At 43.2% G+C, this 17,853-nt stretch overlaps 1 protein-coding gene across 4 annotated transcripts in view; it reads left to right on the top strand.

Annotated features, from left to right (window-relative positions):
• Nucleotides 1-17,853, top strand: part of prkcz (protein kinase C, zeta) — a 99,640-nt gene that overhangs the window by 1,519 nt on the left and 80,268 nt on the right. For all 4 annotated transcript variants that reach the window (XR_014871646.1, XM_085146754.1, XM_085146750.1 and 1 more), the window contains exons 2-4: nucleotides 7,755-7,876; nucleotides 11,180-11,269; nucleotides 13,514-13,564. Coding sequence is in view for 3 of the 4 variants with exons in the window: in XM_085146754.1 (XP_085002880.1) it covers nucleotides 7,755-7,876; nucleotides 11,180-11,269; nucleotides 13,514-13,564 (263 nt within the window). In the remaining variant the exon portion in view is untranslated. The remainder of the gene's footprint in view (nucleotides 1-7,754; nucleotides 7,877-11,179; nucleotides 11,270-13,513; nucleotides 13,565-17,853) is intronic.

Raw genomic sequence — 17,853 nt, forward strand, 5'->3', positions numbered from 1 at the left:
TGTAATAATGCGCTATAATGGTTGCTGGCACATAGATGTGTCACCATCACACCTGCTCCATGCTTCACGGTGGGAACTGTGCATGCAGAGACCCTCCGTTCACCTTTTGGAACCAAAGATGTCAGATGTGGACCCATCAGACCAAAGCCCAGATGTCCACTGGTCTAATGTCCACTCCTCGTGTTTCTTGGCCCAAACAAATCTCTGCTCCTTGTTGCTGAGTCATGGTTTCTCAGCAGCTCTTTGACCATAAAGGCCTGATTCACACAGTCTGAACATGTAGAGATGAGTCTGCTACTGGAGTGTGGCTCTAATCTGAGCTGCTGTTAATCTGTGATTTCTGAGGCTGGTCATGTCTATATGCTCAGCAGCAGAGGTGACTGCTGGTCTTCCTTTGTTGGGGCACTCAGTGTCGTTGTAGCGCTTGATGTCTTTGCGACTGCACTTGGGGAAACATTCACAGTTTGATCAGTTTTCCAAACTACTTTTGTGTGAATATGGAAAACAACACGTGCTGCTGGTGACCTCGTGAGAGCGAGGAGCAAACACACTGCCATCTTTGCATTACAGAATCCACTCACAGATTTAGGTTTATTATTCTTCGGGCGCTGTTTCGGCTTCTTGTGCCTCCACCCAAACTGTGTTTAGGTGGAGCAGTCTCATACCAGAGACTTAGCAGTCTGCTATGTATTATGTCTTTCTCTTGAATCCTTGTTTTTCTGTTCGTTAGCAAAGGCAGTGTTTGTGCTACACATTCATAATAATGTGATGGTCAGACACTAAGATATGAACAGCTAAAGTACAAAGTTGTCCATCATGACAGCCCAGTGTCCAGACTTCGTTCTGTTTGACACTTTTTGAAAGCTGTTTGGACGAAGCAGACGATACTCTGTTATGTGTGGTTCTGTTTTGTGTACCTATTACCTAATTACTTTGGTGTAACATGAGTATCAATAAAGATAAAGTTGTAAAACTTGTGAAAGTACAGCTAAAAGTCCAAAATCTATGCCGTTCTTCACATTTTCCAAAGCGGCCCAGATTGTTGACTGTGCCGGGCTGACTCCCGGCTGTCACACGCTCAGTGTACGACTTTACATTCCCAGGTACAGAATCCTGCCCCACACCTTACAACAAAGACACACTCAGAGTTTAGTTTCATTTCCTACAACACTTGGATTTTCTGATTGGTTAGTTTTATTTTATTGCACATACCAATGCTGTTTATTTAAAACACAGCTGTGTACAACATATGTTCAGTTTGTGACGGGAAAAAATATTTACATCAAAATGAAACAACATCTTCACTCAAGAGTAAAAAAATACAATCTAAAAGTTAAAACATGAGAATCATCATCGTAACGGTCGACGGTTAAAGCTAGCATGACAGCTACATGGCACTGGCCTGTGTCCTTAGTTTTGTGGTTCAAGATGAGACGCAGATATGGGCAGCGCGGCGGTTAGCAGCATGGCAGTTAGCACTGTTGCCTCACAGCAACATCAGGCCGGGGTCTTTCTGTGGAGTTTGCTCTCCGTGTGTTTGCGTCGGTTCTACTCCGGCTTCCTCCCACAGTCCAAACTCATGCAGTCAGTGGGATTAGTCGGTGACACTAAATTGCCCACAGGTGTGAATGGTTGTGTGTGTCTGTGTTTTAGCCCTGTGACAAACTGGCGACCTGTCCGGGTGTACCCCGCCTCTCTCCCCATGACAGCTGGGATAGGCTCCACCTCCCGCGACCCCGAAGAGAATGGATGATGATGACTATATCACACTGTCCTTAGTTTGTGTTTGAAGATGAGGCACAGCAAGTATTTATCCCATTAATCTGCTTGTATACTGCTGTTTCACTGAGTGAATGAGTGCTGGAATAACACAGTGTGCCGAGCGTATGCACCGGTGTGGTTCTGCACACGGTGCAGCCTGGTGTCCTCTGCCACAGTGTGCTCCTGTGAAACCAGCATGGGGGGCTGCTTCTGCACCGTCACAGCGTCTGTGTGATGAACGCCACAAACATCAGCGATGACTGTTTTGTAGACTAGAAGTTTCTGCCGCTCACAGATTTATTGTGTGCCAGGCTCTCTGAGTCTGAACCTGAGACACAGACACGCGTGTGTGGCAGGAGTCACCATAGCGACCAGTCGTCACACCTGTTTGCTGATGGCGCTGTCTCTATTCAAAGCTTATCACGTCTTTTCTTCTGATTCCCCGGTCGAGCCTACTGTCTTCTGACCTCTGACCCCACAGTAGATGATTTGATGTTTTAATCTAGTTATCCCCCTTAAAGGGGCATTGGGCTTAAATATGGATGTGATGAGTTTTCTTCTGTTCTGTTGTAAGAGGAGATCCCGACCGAGTGTCTGAACCATCACGTTTCCTCTGAATGTCAGCACTGTTGTTGTTGTTGTCTCCAAACTCTGGCTCAGAAACGCTGCTCAGCTCTCGGCGTGTTAAAATCCTTCCACATATTTTTGGAGGCCTGTGTGTAAAGGAGCCAGTGGTGATGTCACCAGTGTGGTTCAGGTTAATCCTACCAGTATAATCTTTAATCACAATGCTCTGAAATAATTTTTCATGTTGAGTTCAGACAGTCAGCTTCCTGCCTGATCTACCTGCTGCACAGCAGAAGGTTCAGGCCCAGCTTCACTCTGTGTTGGTGATAACCAGCACCAAAGAGCTGCTTCTACAGCAACCCGGCGTCTGAGCACGTTTGCTACAGATGCATTTACCCAGACTCATTCTGCCAACGTTTGGGGCGGTGTGGGAGTGGAGTGGGTTTTTCCAGCATGGGTGGGAGTCAGGTGTGTAGCATCCACATACAGTCTTTGCAGTCTTTCGTGTTGTGCGCTACGTGTGAGACAGGCCAACTGGAAGATACCTTAATCTGATTTGTCCCAAATCGTTTTAAGTGTGTGTGTTTTAATCACTAAAGTGTGTCTTAAGCCGGAGCTGTTCTGTAAATATTGATATCAGGAGACAAACCAGTCCAGCGTTTCCCACTTCTTTTATCTGTAAGGCAACAATTCAATGTTTACCCGACTCTTTGAAATGAATTGTCCTAATTAAATATATATTCTTATTGCTAATAACATTCCCTCTGCAGCATGCATAGCTTTATGCAAATGATGTGAATGACATTCATTCAAGTAAGTCAGTGATAGTAAACAATAGCAAACAATATGAGTATGAATAACTAGGATGAGTGGAGGCTGTCAGCATCATGTCTGAGATGACTTACAGCTGCTGACAGATGTGCCGACCCTGCAGGGATCTGACTAAAACCTGGATTTATTTGAGTGGTATAACAACTTGTTGGTCTTTATGGAGTTTCCCCAAAAAGGTTCAAAGTAGAGAAAGTTTCTGTGAAAACTAAATTCAGTAATGCAGCGTGTGATTGACCCAGCACACAATCACTGAGGTGTGTGAAGTGTTCTCATCAGTGGGGTCAAAGATCACGGTGCTGCATGTTTATGCTCTGATACATGACCAATCCCTGAGAGCATTCTTCAGTATGTTCACACAGTGCAAGGGTCAGCATTCAGCTAGCCTTTAGTTACAGACTGAGAGAGTTTAATGCACATTTGGCTTCAGCTGTTTAAGTTTATTACAACAGCAGAGCAGGAAGGGTTTCACAGGAATACTGCAGACGGGAGGATAACCAGAGTTCATGCTGCTCACATCTCCTCCTGTTCTGGAGACATTTTATATCATAAAAAACAACTTTGTAATTACTGTTTACCTTTTACTTATCGAGTGGAATTACTTAGCTACTTACTTATTAATGAGTTAATAACATTGTTATAGCAGTGTTTGCATTAATGCATAAAGAGTGAAGAGTGTAGTGGTGGAGACAGGAGCTGCTGCTGAGTGGGAAACAGCACAACAGTCAGTGTAAACTGAAAGCTCAGTGCTGCTCCTGCTGCAGGTGAATAAAACAATGAAACATTATGTAATTCACACAGCAAATTACCACACATTTTACTACTACTACAGTAATATTAATAACTCTACCAATATCATGTGTAATGGAAGGCAGTGTTAGAGGTTATATTTGAGTAAACGTTCCTTTCAGTTGAGTATATGTGTACCATGGGGAAACCTTAATCTCATCCTGCAACAACAGAAGTAATGTAATAGTAACTTCATAATGAAATGATTACAGCAGCAGGTCATGATGGAAGCTGTACAGATGTGGATAAATACAGATGTGTAACACAGCACTCACTGGTCCTGGATCATGAACAACAAAAAGAGAAACACTTTGTTAGAGGTGCTCTCTCTGTGGGCTCCGCCTGTCAGTGATTTTTAATGTATTTAAAGTTAAATGTTCTGCCTCACAGTTCCCACTGCTCTGCCTCCGTCTGTAGCTCTTTGCACCCAGGTTAGAGCTCACGTTAGCTCTGCACACTCTGCTCAGTACATCTACAGCCGTTGAGCCGCCCATCTGTAACCCGCTCTGCCACAGCTTGCAATAATTATTCATCTTTTCTCCCACTACAGTCCACTACCCCACAGTGTTAGTGATAACACATCCAAATGTGGCTGTCGGGTAACTGGTGCTATTTAAACCACTAATCTTACCTTCCCCTTGTCAGGTTTATGTTAGCACAGAAATATCTGAATTGTCTGTTGATTTTAGAGTCAATTAATATCTGAGGATCAGATTTTTAAGTGTTTTTTATTTATTCATTTTTTGACAATTGACTCCAGACTGCATCAGGTGCTCGTGTTTATTAGACCGACCAGACTGTGTGCTGACTGCTGATGATGACTGCCTCTCAGGATTTCACTCCTGGCTGCTTTGAATCCACATTAGTTGAATTAAAATATGTAATAATTTCAGATTTTCTGGTATAAAGAGAGATGCACTGTAAACTGTTCAGTGTGATGTTGGATGACAGTAATGCATTCACACCCAAAACTGTGGCACCGTTTAAACGACATTAAACACATTTAATGAGAGCTGTTTAAAGCCAAAGAGCTTCTGGGTAAATATGAGCTAGCATGATAAACAATGTGTGTATGTGTGATGTAATTCCACGCTGACCTGTGTGTTGGCCGGCTGCGTGGAGCAATGCCTGCTGGGAAGCAAGCTGTCTGTGCCCCACCTCGTCAGAGTCCAACAAACACTGGCCATAAACTGTTGTGCACACACACCCAGAAACCTGTCCGACAGACTGCCTGGGAGCTGTCAGTGCAGCACCTGCTCACACAGCTCTAACGCACAGCTGACTAACTCAAGGTTTATTCTAATAGTGTGGTATGTGCAGGCTGCAGACTTTGCTCCAGTCAGCAGTAGGGCTGCCACGATTAGTCAACTAGTCACGATTTGATTTAATAGTCGATGCATCGTTTGAAGCTTTGTAAGAGCCCAAAAGACGCAGGAATAAGTAGTAGCATTTAAGAGTGTAATAACGGACTGAAACAGAAGATGGCAGCACTGCATGTACAAGGATGCCAGCTGCCGTTAAACCCAGAAGAAGAAGAAGCTCTGTTCCAGAATTCATAGTACGGCCCAGCACAGTTGCCAACAATGGCGGCAGCTAGTTAGTTTTAATGTTACTGTTATTATTCTTTTTGGGTCACAAAATAAACGTTTAACATATTTTCAGGCGATAATTTATCTGTGTAAACCTCAAATATCTGCTCAGTTTATCAAGACACCACATATTTTCAAAAGCGCGCCGACGTTTTCGGAGACGTCTGTTACCCACCAGCTCGATAGCTAGCCGGGGGCTAGGCTCGCTAGAGCCCGTGAGAACACCGGACTCCCGGCAAATCGTTTTCAAAGCCACTGCTGTCTTTCGCTACTCAGGTTAAACATGTAATATAAGTCACTTAGATAACTTAAAAATGTTATTGTTTGGCTTTTTTTTTTTTTAGTATTTTATTTGTTCCTGAGTAAATCGGTTTGGCTGAGAAATAAAGTTAAAGTTTTTACACAGCTGAATAAACGTCAAGCAGACGACTGATTATCAGAAGTGTGAGATGCTCGAGAATATACTCCGGTGTCCTGTTATATTTTAGATAGCAAGGAGCAGATGAGACTGAGTTTATTAAACTCCACCGAAACAATCTGCATATTTCATTAAACTTTAATAAACTATCATCTTGTCTTTATTTTTAGTTAGCACATACCTTAAACACTTCAAGCTGTAAGCTAATGATAGTTATATAAAAGCAGATGCATGCTGGTGCAATAAGCTGTATGTTTTACGTCCAATGGATGCATGATCTGATTAGTCGACTAATCGCAAAAATAATCGGTGACTAGTCGACTATCAAAATAATTGTTTGTGGCAGCCCTAGTCAGCAGCACAGCACTGAGGCCGATGTTGACACTCAACATACGCACCCTTATTTAATGCTGACAGCTGATAAGGGCTGTGAGGTCAGTGCTGATATGAAATCAGTGCTTTCATTTTCAGGCCGACAGATTCAGCCATGCTTATTGGCTCGTACATGTCATCCATCGCTCTGTGGATTTATATAACCTTAGCACAGAAAGAAAGGACCTGTTGGGTTGAGTATTTCCTTTTCGTTAATCTTGGTATTGGCAGAGAACATTTGGCAAGTTTTCTGTGGGCACAATCCACCAATCCTCTGCTGCTCAACATTTCCCTACAAGCAGCTCCATTTAACAGGGAACTCCACTGGTGTACAATTTCTGCCAAGAAGCAGTGTTACAGCAAGAAATCATCAACCAGACACCAAGTGTTTGGGCTCTAGTAAAAACTGCCTGGAATAAGGAGGTGGTCCAGATTAAGGCAGCACTTTACTTAATGCCTAAAGGTAACAGATATTGTTCAGTACAGTCTGAAAACAGTTAAGAAAGAGAATCTTGGTGCTTATCTTTCTCAGCTGTGAGTGGATTGAGTGGGTGGTTCAGTTCACACCTGTAACACTTAGTGTGATTGTGTCAATTGGTGCGCCGTTAAGACAGACCCGAGCCCACAGTCCTGAGCCCACAGACCCGGGCCCACAGACCCGGGCCCACACACCTGGGCCCACAGTCCTGGGCCCACAGACTTGGGCCCACAGTCCTGGGCCCACAGTCCTGGGCCCAGGACTGTGGGCCCAGGTCTGTGGGCCCACAGTCCTGGGCCCACAGACCTGGGCCCACAGTGGATCATTAACTCCGCTGCAGAGGCCAGCCAACACCTTTCTCTCTGTCGAGATTCTCCCAGTGTAAATACCCTAAAACAGGGGTGTCAAACTCGTGGCCCGGGGGCCACTTGCGGCCTGTATATTGACAGAATATAATCTAATGCAGTTTGTCCCTTGAAGCAACTTTTTTGTTAGGGAGGATTTGTTTGTTGTTTGAATGTTAAAATAAGTTCTTTAAAAAGCCAAAAGTGATTGAATATGAAGGTGACATGAGCAGGGAGCACACACTGAGGCTGTGTTAGTGCAGTGACACACACATATGTGCACACTTATGTCTGTGTTTTATTTTGTTAAATACGAACACGTGTCTGTCCTGAAAGAGCAGTGTGTTTATCGGACAGTTTAGTGACATCTGCGCTCACGTTTGCACTTTAAATTTAAATATTGTATAAAACACTACATTTTCACTAATATTTGTGGGTGTTTAATTGTTTCTTTGTTTTGTACTACTTGAACACTAAAGCGGCCCTCCAATGAGATGACAGTTCCAGCCCCTGCTTTAAAGGATAACAGTTGATTGGGCCAAAGAGGAATGTCTGCAGAGGCGACAGAGCGACTGGGTCCTGACGTCTGTGTGTTTGTGTGCTTTCAGGGACATTTTAATCACAGACTTGGCTGCAACAGTAACCTTTGTGGAACTGTGTGAGGAGGTGAAAACCATGTGCAGTGTTGCCAGCCAGCAGCCCATCACACTCAAATGGATCGATGATGAAGGTGGGTGTGCCTCACAGTCACAGGCTTCCTGTCAGATTTCACTTTACTTTTGGTTTCATGGCTGTAGCAGATGAGACCCCACCTATATTTTCAAACTACTCCACCTCTATTTTCCAAGCCAGATTCTTAGACTTCCAGTGAAAACTATAGGGAATTGTACATTCCTGTCCTTAGCTCTAAAATTCTGGAACAACTTTCCAGCCTCTCTTCAAACCCTTGACTCTGAGGCGTCTCTTAACATTCCCCACCTGACACATGTTTAGCCTGCATTGTTGCCATTCACTTTGCCTGGTTTCCTGGTCAGTTTTGGCTTTGTGGTCGTCTCCTGTAAAAAATACAAGCTGCTTATCAATCAAAACCAACTGATAAACAGATAAGTATTAATGATTCCAGTGCACATCAGTTTCATATTTTTGAAAAATATCCTGCACCTAGCCGGTTTGTCTGATAAGTGCCCCATGTAGCAGGGTACCCTCACAGCAGAGACTCTCTGGATTGTGTGTGTGTCACATCTGAGTGTGGTGTGGCACTTGTTGCATTGAGAGCAGCATTTGTATGTGAAAACACAATCAGTGATGAATGTCACGTAACAGAGAATAAAGCAGTGCAGGGCGAGGCATGTCTGTGCTGTGTTAGCTTAGACAGTGAAGTGTCCTATAAGAATGTCTGTATTTATTGTAGAGAGAGACAGAGAAGGTCAGCTGTTTCAATAACCTCCATTAAAGCACCATGGTTGGCAAAATTCTACATGAAAACTGTTCCTGCGATAGGTGGAAACATTAAACTTGTGTCACCACTTGAGGCAAAAACACATCATCCAATGCAAATAGGCTTTGAGACACAGGAGGTTCACTTTGATGATGTGACAGTATCCTGCAGCTCCTGGACAGTACCTGAGTTGTTGTTGGTAGTATTAAGTAGTTATGTTATGCTAGCATCAACTGATACATAAATGTCACACACCATGTAAAAGGCTGTCCAAAGACGCAGACTAACAATGCAGACTGTGCACAGAAGCGACACAGTGAGGAGCAAGTGGACTTTCTACAAGTTCCTGTGTTATCGTAACTTCACTGTCTGTACATTTCCCTCAAAGCTGTGTCAGGAAAATGGATCCAACGTTTGTCACACAGTTTATGATGAATAAACCAAATAAATGTTGTTATTGTGTTCCAAGTCCACTAAGCCTCGACTACAATGGAAATACTCACAGTCACAGTGACTGATCATTAGTATTGTTACCAAACACACCACAGTAATTCAAAGAGATGCTGTCTAATATTGTCAAGATAAAAAAGTGATAGAAACAAAGACCCGTGACTTTTGTTTTTCCATGTTTATCCTTGGAAATGAGACTTTATTTTTCTCCTTAATGTTCTGCACACAGCACATCCCATAATAACAAAGAAAACGTATCACAAATAAAAACACATCATGTACATGGATAGTCACAGTGTTTGCTTTGGAGCACCTCTGGCAGCACTTACAGTCTGAGGACTGGGTATGACACTGTAAGCCTGGCTGTTTCGCGTCCTTCTTTGTCCTCTCAGACTCCATCACGGGGGACGGGCAGCATTTGGTGCCATCTTCACATCGAGTCTGGGCTCTGGCTGGGCAACATCACAATGTGGCTCCAGAGCAACATCACAATGTTGCTGAACCTTTGTCCAAGGCCTGAGTGCTTTGGTTATCATGAAGGATGTGTGTGCACTGCTGCATTCATTCATTCTTTTTCTCGGCCGCTCGAACAAACAGGCCTGATTGGTGGAGTGCTGCAGAGAAGCTTCTCCTCTCTGGAGCTCTGTCAGAGTGACCGTCTGGATTTTAGTCCGCTCCTTGAGTAAGGCCTTCTACCCAGATCACTCAGATGGGTGGGGTGGTCTGGGAACAGTCCTTTGTTGTTACAAACTTGTTGCCTTTGTGGATATTGGCTGCACAAATGTTTCTTTTGCTCGATATAACTCAGAGGTGTACAGACAGGTCCTGGCACATCGTGCTGGATGATGGATGGTTGAATATGGGGACAAGCAGAGTTAACCACTGGACTCCAGTCAAGTTGTAGAAGCAGTTGTGAACATGTTTTAATGTAACTGTAATATTTTTGTTTTTCATTTTTAATCATTTGTAAAATAAGTTTGCAAGAATTTGAAGCGAATTTTTTTTTTTAATTGTCATCATTATGGGATATGTTGAATGTTGAGGTGAAAAATGAATTGAATCCACTTTGGAATATGGCTGTAGCATTAAAAATGTGAAGAAGTGAAGCGCTTTCAGTACTGTCTAGATCTTTGGCCACTATAGGAACAGGGCTGCACCCTTTGAGTAATTTGAATAATGTGATTATAAAAACACGCTCTGTAGCGCTCAGCTGTCACCATGTTGACGTGTGTCTCGCCCACATTTGTGACTCAGCATAGACTTGCAGGTTTTTCAACCAAAACACCCATCACACAACAGCAGCAGTGATGATGATGATGATGTAGTTTAACATGGAGTCCAGCTACACACAGTGAAGAGCAAAGAGACGGAGCCGTTACAGAGCCGGTGACCTCAGGTCGAGTAAACAGTGCAGCGCTGTTCCTGCAGAGGCTAACCTTCACTGCAACACACACACCTACAGACACACACAGACACACACACAGACACCTGCAGACACACACGGACACACAGACACCTGCAGACACACACAGACACACAGACACCTGCAGACACACACAGACACACACACAAACACACAGACAGACACACACACAAACACACAGACAGACACAAACACACAGACACACACACACGCAGACAGACACCAGCAGACACACACAGACACCTGCAGACACACACACACACGCACACAGACACAAGCACACAGACACACACACATGTAAACTCGGCCTCATGCAGACGATCCATTAATACAATGTTCGGTTTGTTTCCACAGATGAAGGATGTTGTTATTGTGTTGTTATATTTTCTAAAATGGAAACCTATGAAGGATCTGTGGGTTTTTTCTCTTTTGAATATTTATTATTGCTCAGTAATAAAAGTATTGTATCCAATTACTTAGGTTAGATGAAACTTTATTAATCCTTCAGGTGGGTTCCTCTGGGAAATTCAGTTTACTTGATAAATTAAGGATAGATTACTCTATTACATATTACTATTACTCTAATCGATGGTTGCAGCCCCAGTCAAAAGTAAAAACTCCTGAGAACTTAAACTGAATTGGACCGTTAAACCTTGAACAGTCTGTAGTCCTGATCAGAAGATTATATTGATAAGATTGCATGCATGTGTTTGTCTGTGTAGGGGACCCGTGTACCATCTCCTCTCAGATGGAGCTAGAGGAGGCGCTACGGATTTACAGTCGAACCAAAAGGTCTGGATTACTGTTGCATGGTGAGTTTGGGAAAACTTTTCATTAAAGAGGATCTGCATGCATATTTCCAGGAATACACTACTGGTCAAAGGTTTACAACACCCCAATTTTTCCAGTTATTTATTGCAATTCAAGTTGTTCAAGTCCAGTGAATAGTTTAAAATGGTTCAAAGGATGAACTGCCACACTGTGGTACCATAAGCTCATCAGCATCCGTTGAACAGTGTTGTACTGCAGAAAGTAGTGTGATGGTACAAGAATGGGGAGAAAAAGGTGATTAACAATGGAAGAGAGACAGACCATCATATAAATGTCGGTCTGTCCTACAGAGAAACTGCAAAGAAAGTCAAGGTGTCAGTGAGTACAGTTTCCTTCAGCATCCAAAGGCTCAGAAATAAACTGTGACAGGAAGAGGTCTGCAGACCCAAAGACACGACTGAATCAGAGGACAAGTTTCTGAGAGTTAACAGCTGTGTGATAGGCGGCTCACAGGACAACAGTTTTAAGCAGCTTTACAGTGGTCGTAGTAAGAAAGTCTCAGTTTCAACTGTGAAGAGAAGACTTTGAGCTGCAGGTTTGACAGGACGAGTTGCAGCAAGAAAGTCAGACGTCAGAATAAGACAAAGAGGCTTGGCTGGGCCGTGAAACACCACCATTGGACTACTGAAGACTGGAAGAAGGTATTATGGACTGATGGATCACATTTGAAATCTTGTGTTCATCACACAGGATCTTTGTGGTCGAGTAGATAAAGGATGGTTCCACAGTGTGTGGTATCGACTGTCAAACATGGAGGAGGAAGTGTGATGGTCTGGGGCTGTTTGCTGGATCCAGGGTCGGTGACTTGTACAGAGTGAGAGGCTCCCTGAACCAAAACGCGTACCACAGCGTTGTGCAGCACCATGCAGGACCCTCTGGTATGAGCCTAGTTGGTCAGGGCTTCATCCTACAGCAACATAAAGACCCAAAACATAGATCCAAGCTGTGCCAGAACTACCTCAGGAACAAAGAACAAGGTGGTGAGCTTGAAAACATGGAGTGTCCAGCACAGTCTCCAGACTTAAACCCCATCGAGCTGGTTTGAACTGGACAGAATACTGAAAGCAAAGCAACCTACAAGGTCCATGTTTATGGGAACTTGTGCTACAGATATGGGAGAATATTTGATTTCTTTTGTAGAAAGAAGCCACGACTGTGTTCAGCTGCTATATCTGCCAAAGGAGGCGACTCTGATGGGTCAAAGGTTAGAATACAGTTTGGTCTATAAACTGATTCCATGATTTCTTTCCAATTACTTATTTGTGCTATCAATGAGACATTAAACTGTATCATTTTCAATAAAAAACTAGAAAATGTTGGGTTTTCTTAAACTTTTGAGCGGTAGTGTGTATTTTTAAGTGGTTGGATATTTTATATATTTACTAATTACCATGATTTTTAAAATGATAATTATAGTATCTTCTTTTTGCTTTTATGAGTTAATGTGAGTTAATGTTTCTATGGTTTGTTCTGGTAGGAGGTGCTTAAGCACAGTGTTGGTCCAAGGCTGGGCTGCTGGCTAGTCACCATTAGCCATGGAGTTAGCCCCGAGTTTAATTTCAGCTGAGTTCCTTTAGGGTCTATAAAACAGCTTGAACTTTGTTTGTTCCTGTTTCTTCTGACACATGCATCATGTATAAGTATTCAGGTCTCAGGCCTTTGAGTTAAGACTGACTGAAATAACATTGCCAGTGTAAGCTTACCGGTCCATACTGTATACTGATATCAGATAAGATTACTTAAATATTACTTTAATGCATGCCGCACTGCTTTTTTAAAAACTGTATTAACGGGGTGGCTGTAGCTCAGAAGGTAGAGTCGACACCCGGCTGCCAAAAACCCTTGGGCAAGATTCAAACCCCAAGTGTCTGCATCCAAAGGAGTGTGAATGTTAGAAAAGGTATGACTGGGTGAACCTTTGTATAAAAGCCTGCGCTCAGAGCTCAGCAGGAAGCACTGTGTATGAACCCGTCCACTCTGGGTGGAAACCATCTCACTCAGGAGGAGCGCTGTTTGACTCTATAGGTGTGTGTAAACAGACAAGTTCTGCTCATTGACCTTTCACACTGTTATTTAGTTTTCATTTAGTGGTTTGGTCCTCAAATGTTTATTTGTCTTTTCTTCAAATAGAAGTAATGACATTTTTGGTTCCATTGACAAAACAAACTGTGCTGCTTGGTATGAGGACAACAACAAATGTCTGCTTTCCTTTCCTGTTTTTCCAGTATTCCCCAGTATTCCACAGCAGCCGGGAATGCTCTGCCCCGGAGAAGACAGTGAGTAAACCTGCTCTGCTTTCATTCTATGAGATCAAGTGAGAGTGGATGTCCTTGGACACGTATGTGTCCACGTGACACCTGGACACATAGATATCCAGTAGGGCTGTCAGCATTAACGTGTCATCACAATTCAAATGTGTAGCACATGTAACCCGTCTGGAGCGCAGAGTGACTCAAAATCCCTGCAATGACTCTGTCAACACATTTCAGACAGTCTGGCCGAAGTTCGTCCGTGCTGCGCTGCAGATGGGTTAAAGATTCGAATCACGTTAATCCTGATGCTGCATTAACATCTTAACGCTGACAGCTCTAATATCCACGTGTTCATTTTCTTTGTTTTCACAGCTGATGTGTGCGCTCTGTCTCAATAATCAGGTGTGTTGACCTGTTTTGCACCTCTCCTGTCATTGTTGTTGTTGCCCCTGCAGTTCCATCCTACACGTGTGCGATTACTGTAGCAAAAAATGAACGTGTCCATCTCAGTCCATGCATGTGTGTCTCAGTGCATTGACACCCGTGTGTCTGCGTTCTGGTTCTTGTATACACTCTGATGGGAGTATAACAGGAACATGTTGTGCAGCAGTGGTGTTGACCCTAGATCTCAGTCCAAGCTGGTGGCAGTGGATTGGTGTGTAGAGCCAACCCAGTCCATATATCCCCAGTCCCAGTATACCTACTGCCAGACACCATGAACACCTTCCTGGGTTGAGAGTGTGTGCCCTGCCAGACTGCAACGTTTAATGTTCTGGCTGATATTTCATTTCTGTGGATTTTGGGCCTTCATGTAAGTCTGCAGGTGCAGGGCTCTGAACATCAAACACTCTATATTAAACTTCTTAAGGGTGATCATCAGCTGGTTCTTGAAGAATTGAGCATGATATGGCAAGCATGCCCATACGGAAAAGATATATATAAATCATATAAAGTTTGTATCTGTCTTGTGTGAAACTTGTATGAAAAGCATACAAGAGTGAAAACAGATATAAGATCCCTTGAATAATTATATAAATGAAACTTGTATGTTTTGGATACTTACTAAAACAATATATGAAAGTAATGAGAAAATGGCCACTTTCATGAGTAAATCATATAAGGCTTATATGATTCACTATATGAAGTAGGCCACATCTGATGCAAGTCTTTTATAAGTTTTTACTATTTCTTTTCCATATGGGTGGATTTCAGTAAGAAAGCACCTTAACTGAATCTTTTTGGTGTATGAGGGGATTTTATGGTTGGACTTGAGAAGCAGTTTGAGGTAACCAGGAGTTTATCCTGTCCGTGTAACACATGCAGAACTAGTTTAGACGTGTCGGTCAGGAAGCTTTTCTGCAAAGATGTTTCTGTGTCATTTGTGTTTTTGCTGAGTTCATGTGTGGAGTCGTCACCGCTGCTGGCTCCCCATCCCCACCAGTGTACTGTCAGGTTGCTGCTACACTCCCTCGCTGCCTATTTGCTGTGACAGCATGTTTCAGCAGCTTGTGTTGGGCGCTCCTGAGTGTGCATGTGCAGAAAAGCCTGTGTGTATGTGTTTGAGGGGAGGTGAGCCCTGTGCTGTTTTCCTGTGCCATACCACTTGAACCAGTGTGAAGACCACAGCTGTAGGTAGGTAATGAGGGATCTGGATCAGGGTCACACACACTGAGTTAGATCACTCTTGTGCTCTAAGCTGTGCTGGTCACACCCTGTGGACACATGTAATAATGTACATTAACATTGTACTAATTGTGGCTTCCTGTTTGGCTGTTTGTCATTTAACCCTCCTTAACGTAGTGCTGGTGTTGATAGGAGGAAACAAGGACTGAAGGACTGAGCTGTTTTCTCCTGAAGGGAGGAGGACAGAATAAGAATGAGGAAGCAGGGAAACATTGTTGCTCATCACGTTTAGACTGTGTCTGTTTTTCAAGGCAGACTCAGCGCTGACAGCACTAGTAGCTACTAAACTGAATGTACTGAAGCAGTTTTCAAGGCTTTGTTCACTTCAAACAAAATGCTTTAAAATAATTCCCAGTTTTCCGTTGTGGGACTGAGCCATGGACTTTGTTCTTGTTTGTCTGATTTATAATTATGTGTAGTTCTGTTCTTCATGTCTTTAACTTTGGTTCAGCCTACATTGGTCTTATGGTTTAGATATTCTCAAAAGGTATCACAGATTATTTCATACTTTTTAAGTATGGCGTTATTTTTGTCCCACTATTCTGAGCGCACGTAAAACAATTTGCAGGTGCAAGTGTTGCATTTTGAGGATGGAATGTATTTTGAGTGAAGAAAAGCAAAATTTGAGTGAACAAATTTCATTGCTGCGTGCAAAAGATGTATTTCAGTGTTTGCTATTATATACACACACACACACACAATAGCAGCCCCTCGCGCTCAGGTTTTGCATTTGCGCTCGCTCGCAATGTGTTGCTCGCGCTCTCAACTCTTTCTGTACACCGTTATATTTGTGCCACAAAACCAGCCAATCACAGACTTGGATGCAAAAAAAATCTGATTGGCTGTTTTGGTCTCCAATCCCAGAATCCATTTCATCCAAAACTCAAACGAGGCAGTGGCAGAGGAACACAGAGTGGCGGAGTTTGAAATATTACCCTTTCTGGGTCACAAAATAAACTTTTAAGATATTTTCATGCGAGAATGTTGCTGTGTAAACTGTGAGCAAGCGCAAATGCAAACACTGAGTGAGAGGAGCTGCTGTTGTGTGTGTATGTGTGTGGATAATAGCAAACACTGAAATACATCTTTTGCACGCAGCAATGAATTTTGTTCACTCGAATTTAGCTTTTCTTCACTCAAAATAAATTTCTCCTCAAAATGCAACACTTGCACCTGCAATTTTTCTTTTACGTGCGCTCAAATTTTTTTTACGTGCGCTCACAATAGTGTCACAAAAGTAACGCCATACTTAAGTAGTAATGTAATTGTTCTGCAACTCAACTCACATTGAAAACTGTCACAAAGAGCAGGTGAGAGCAGCTGTCACTGTGAGGATACTGGTAGAAAGGATCACTGGGATCAGCCGGTGTTGCTCATCTTGTTATCTGCTGAAGTTCATCCTTTGGCTTCTGAGCTGGAGTTTCCACATATTTAGCTTTGGGTTGTTTGCTACGAGCTTTGTGTTAGCATGCTGTATGTGCAGTAGCTCACAGCAATGGATGGCTGTTTGTAGTTTCATTACTTTATTACATGTAATATAATGTAATGTAATGTGATTACATTAATCTCCAAAAGTTGATTCTGTTCATCTGGACGTAGCGTTTTCTGGGAGAAACGTTTCGTCACTCATCCAAGAAAGCTCCAGCCGATCCAGGAGAGAAGGACAACCGCTGCCCAAGCGAAAACCTGTAGTGATCCCATATGTGTCAGGAGTATCGGAACAGTTGAGACGCATTTTTTTTCGAAACACCGGGTCTCTGTGGCTTTTAAACCCCAAAACATGCTGCGCCAAAAATTGGTCCACCCCAAGGATCGGGTCCTCCGACACAAACAGAGTAACATAGCGTACGCTGTTAAGTGCCAGGAGGATTGCCAGGATTTATACATCGGGGAAACCAAACAACCTCTGGCGAAGCGGATGGCACAACACAGAAGAGCTACCTCGTCAGGCCAGGACTCTGCAGTCTATTTACACCTACAGGCTAGTGGACACTCTTTCAAGGATGAGGATGTACACATCCTGGACAGGGAAGAACGCTGGTTTGAGCGTGGAGTCAAGGAGGCCATTTACGTGAAAAGGGAAAGACCATCTCTGAATCGAGGAGGGGGCCTAAGGGTACATCTTTCGCCATCTTACAATGCTGTGATTGCAGCCATTCCCCAACTCTCTGTGAATGGTACTCATGGCCATTGATCAGTGGTCCTTAATCAGTGGGTTTTGGTCAGTGGTTGTTGATCAATGGTCATGAGAATTTGCATAATTATGATTAAGGAACTGACCTCACAGCCCATTGTTCCTTCAGTGGGCTGGTTTCAGTCATTATGCAAATGTACTGTTTATAAGATTGGGGAAACCTGCAGTCAGCTGAGACTGAAGAAGTCACTTGGATGAGTGACGAAACGTTTCTCCCAGAAAACGCTACGTCCAGATGAACAGAATAAACTTTTGGAGATTTATTTTCCTGGATGATTGAGAATGTATCAAGATGATTACATTAATAACTATTTTCAGTTTCTGGCTCTCTTATCAATCTCTAGCACTCTTTATCCTGTCTTCCTCTCATCGCTCTTGGTTGGAAATTTGGTGCTATATACAGTGGCTTGCAAAAGTATTCGGCCCCCTTGAACTT

Source organism: Neolamprologus multifasciatus, chromosome 20, assembly GCF_963576455.1.
Source record: "Neolamprologus multifasciatus chromosome 20, fNeoMul1.2, whole genome shotgun sequence".
In the NCBI taxonomy this organism is placed as follows: Eukaryota; Metazoa; Chordata; class Actinopteri; order Cichliformes; family Cichlidae; genus Neolamprologus; species Neolamprologus multifasciatus.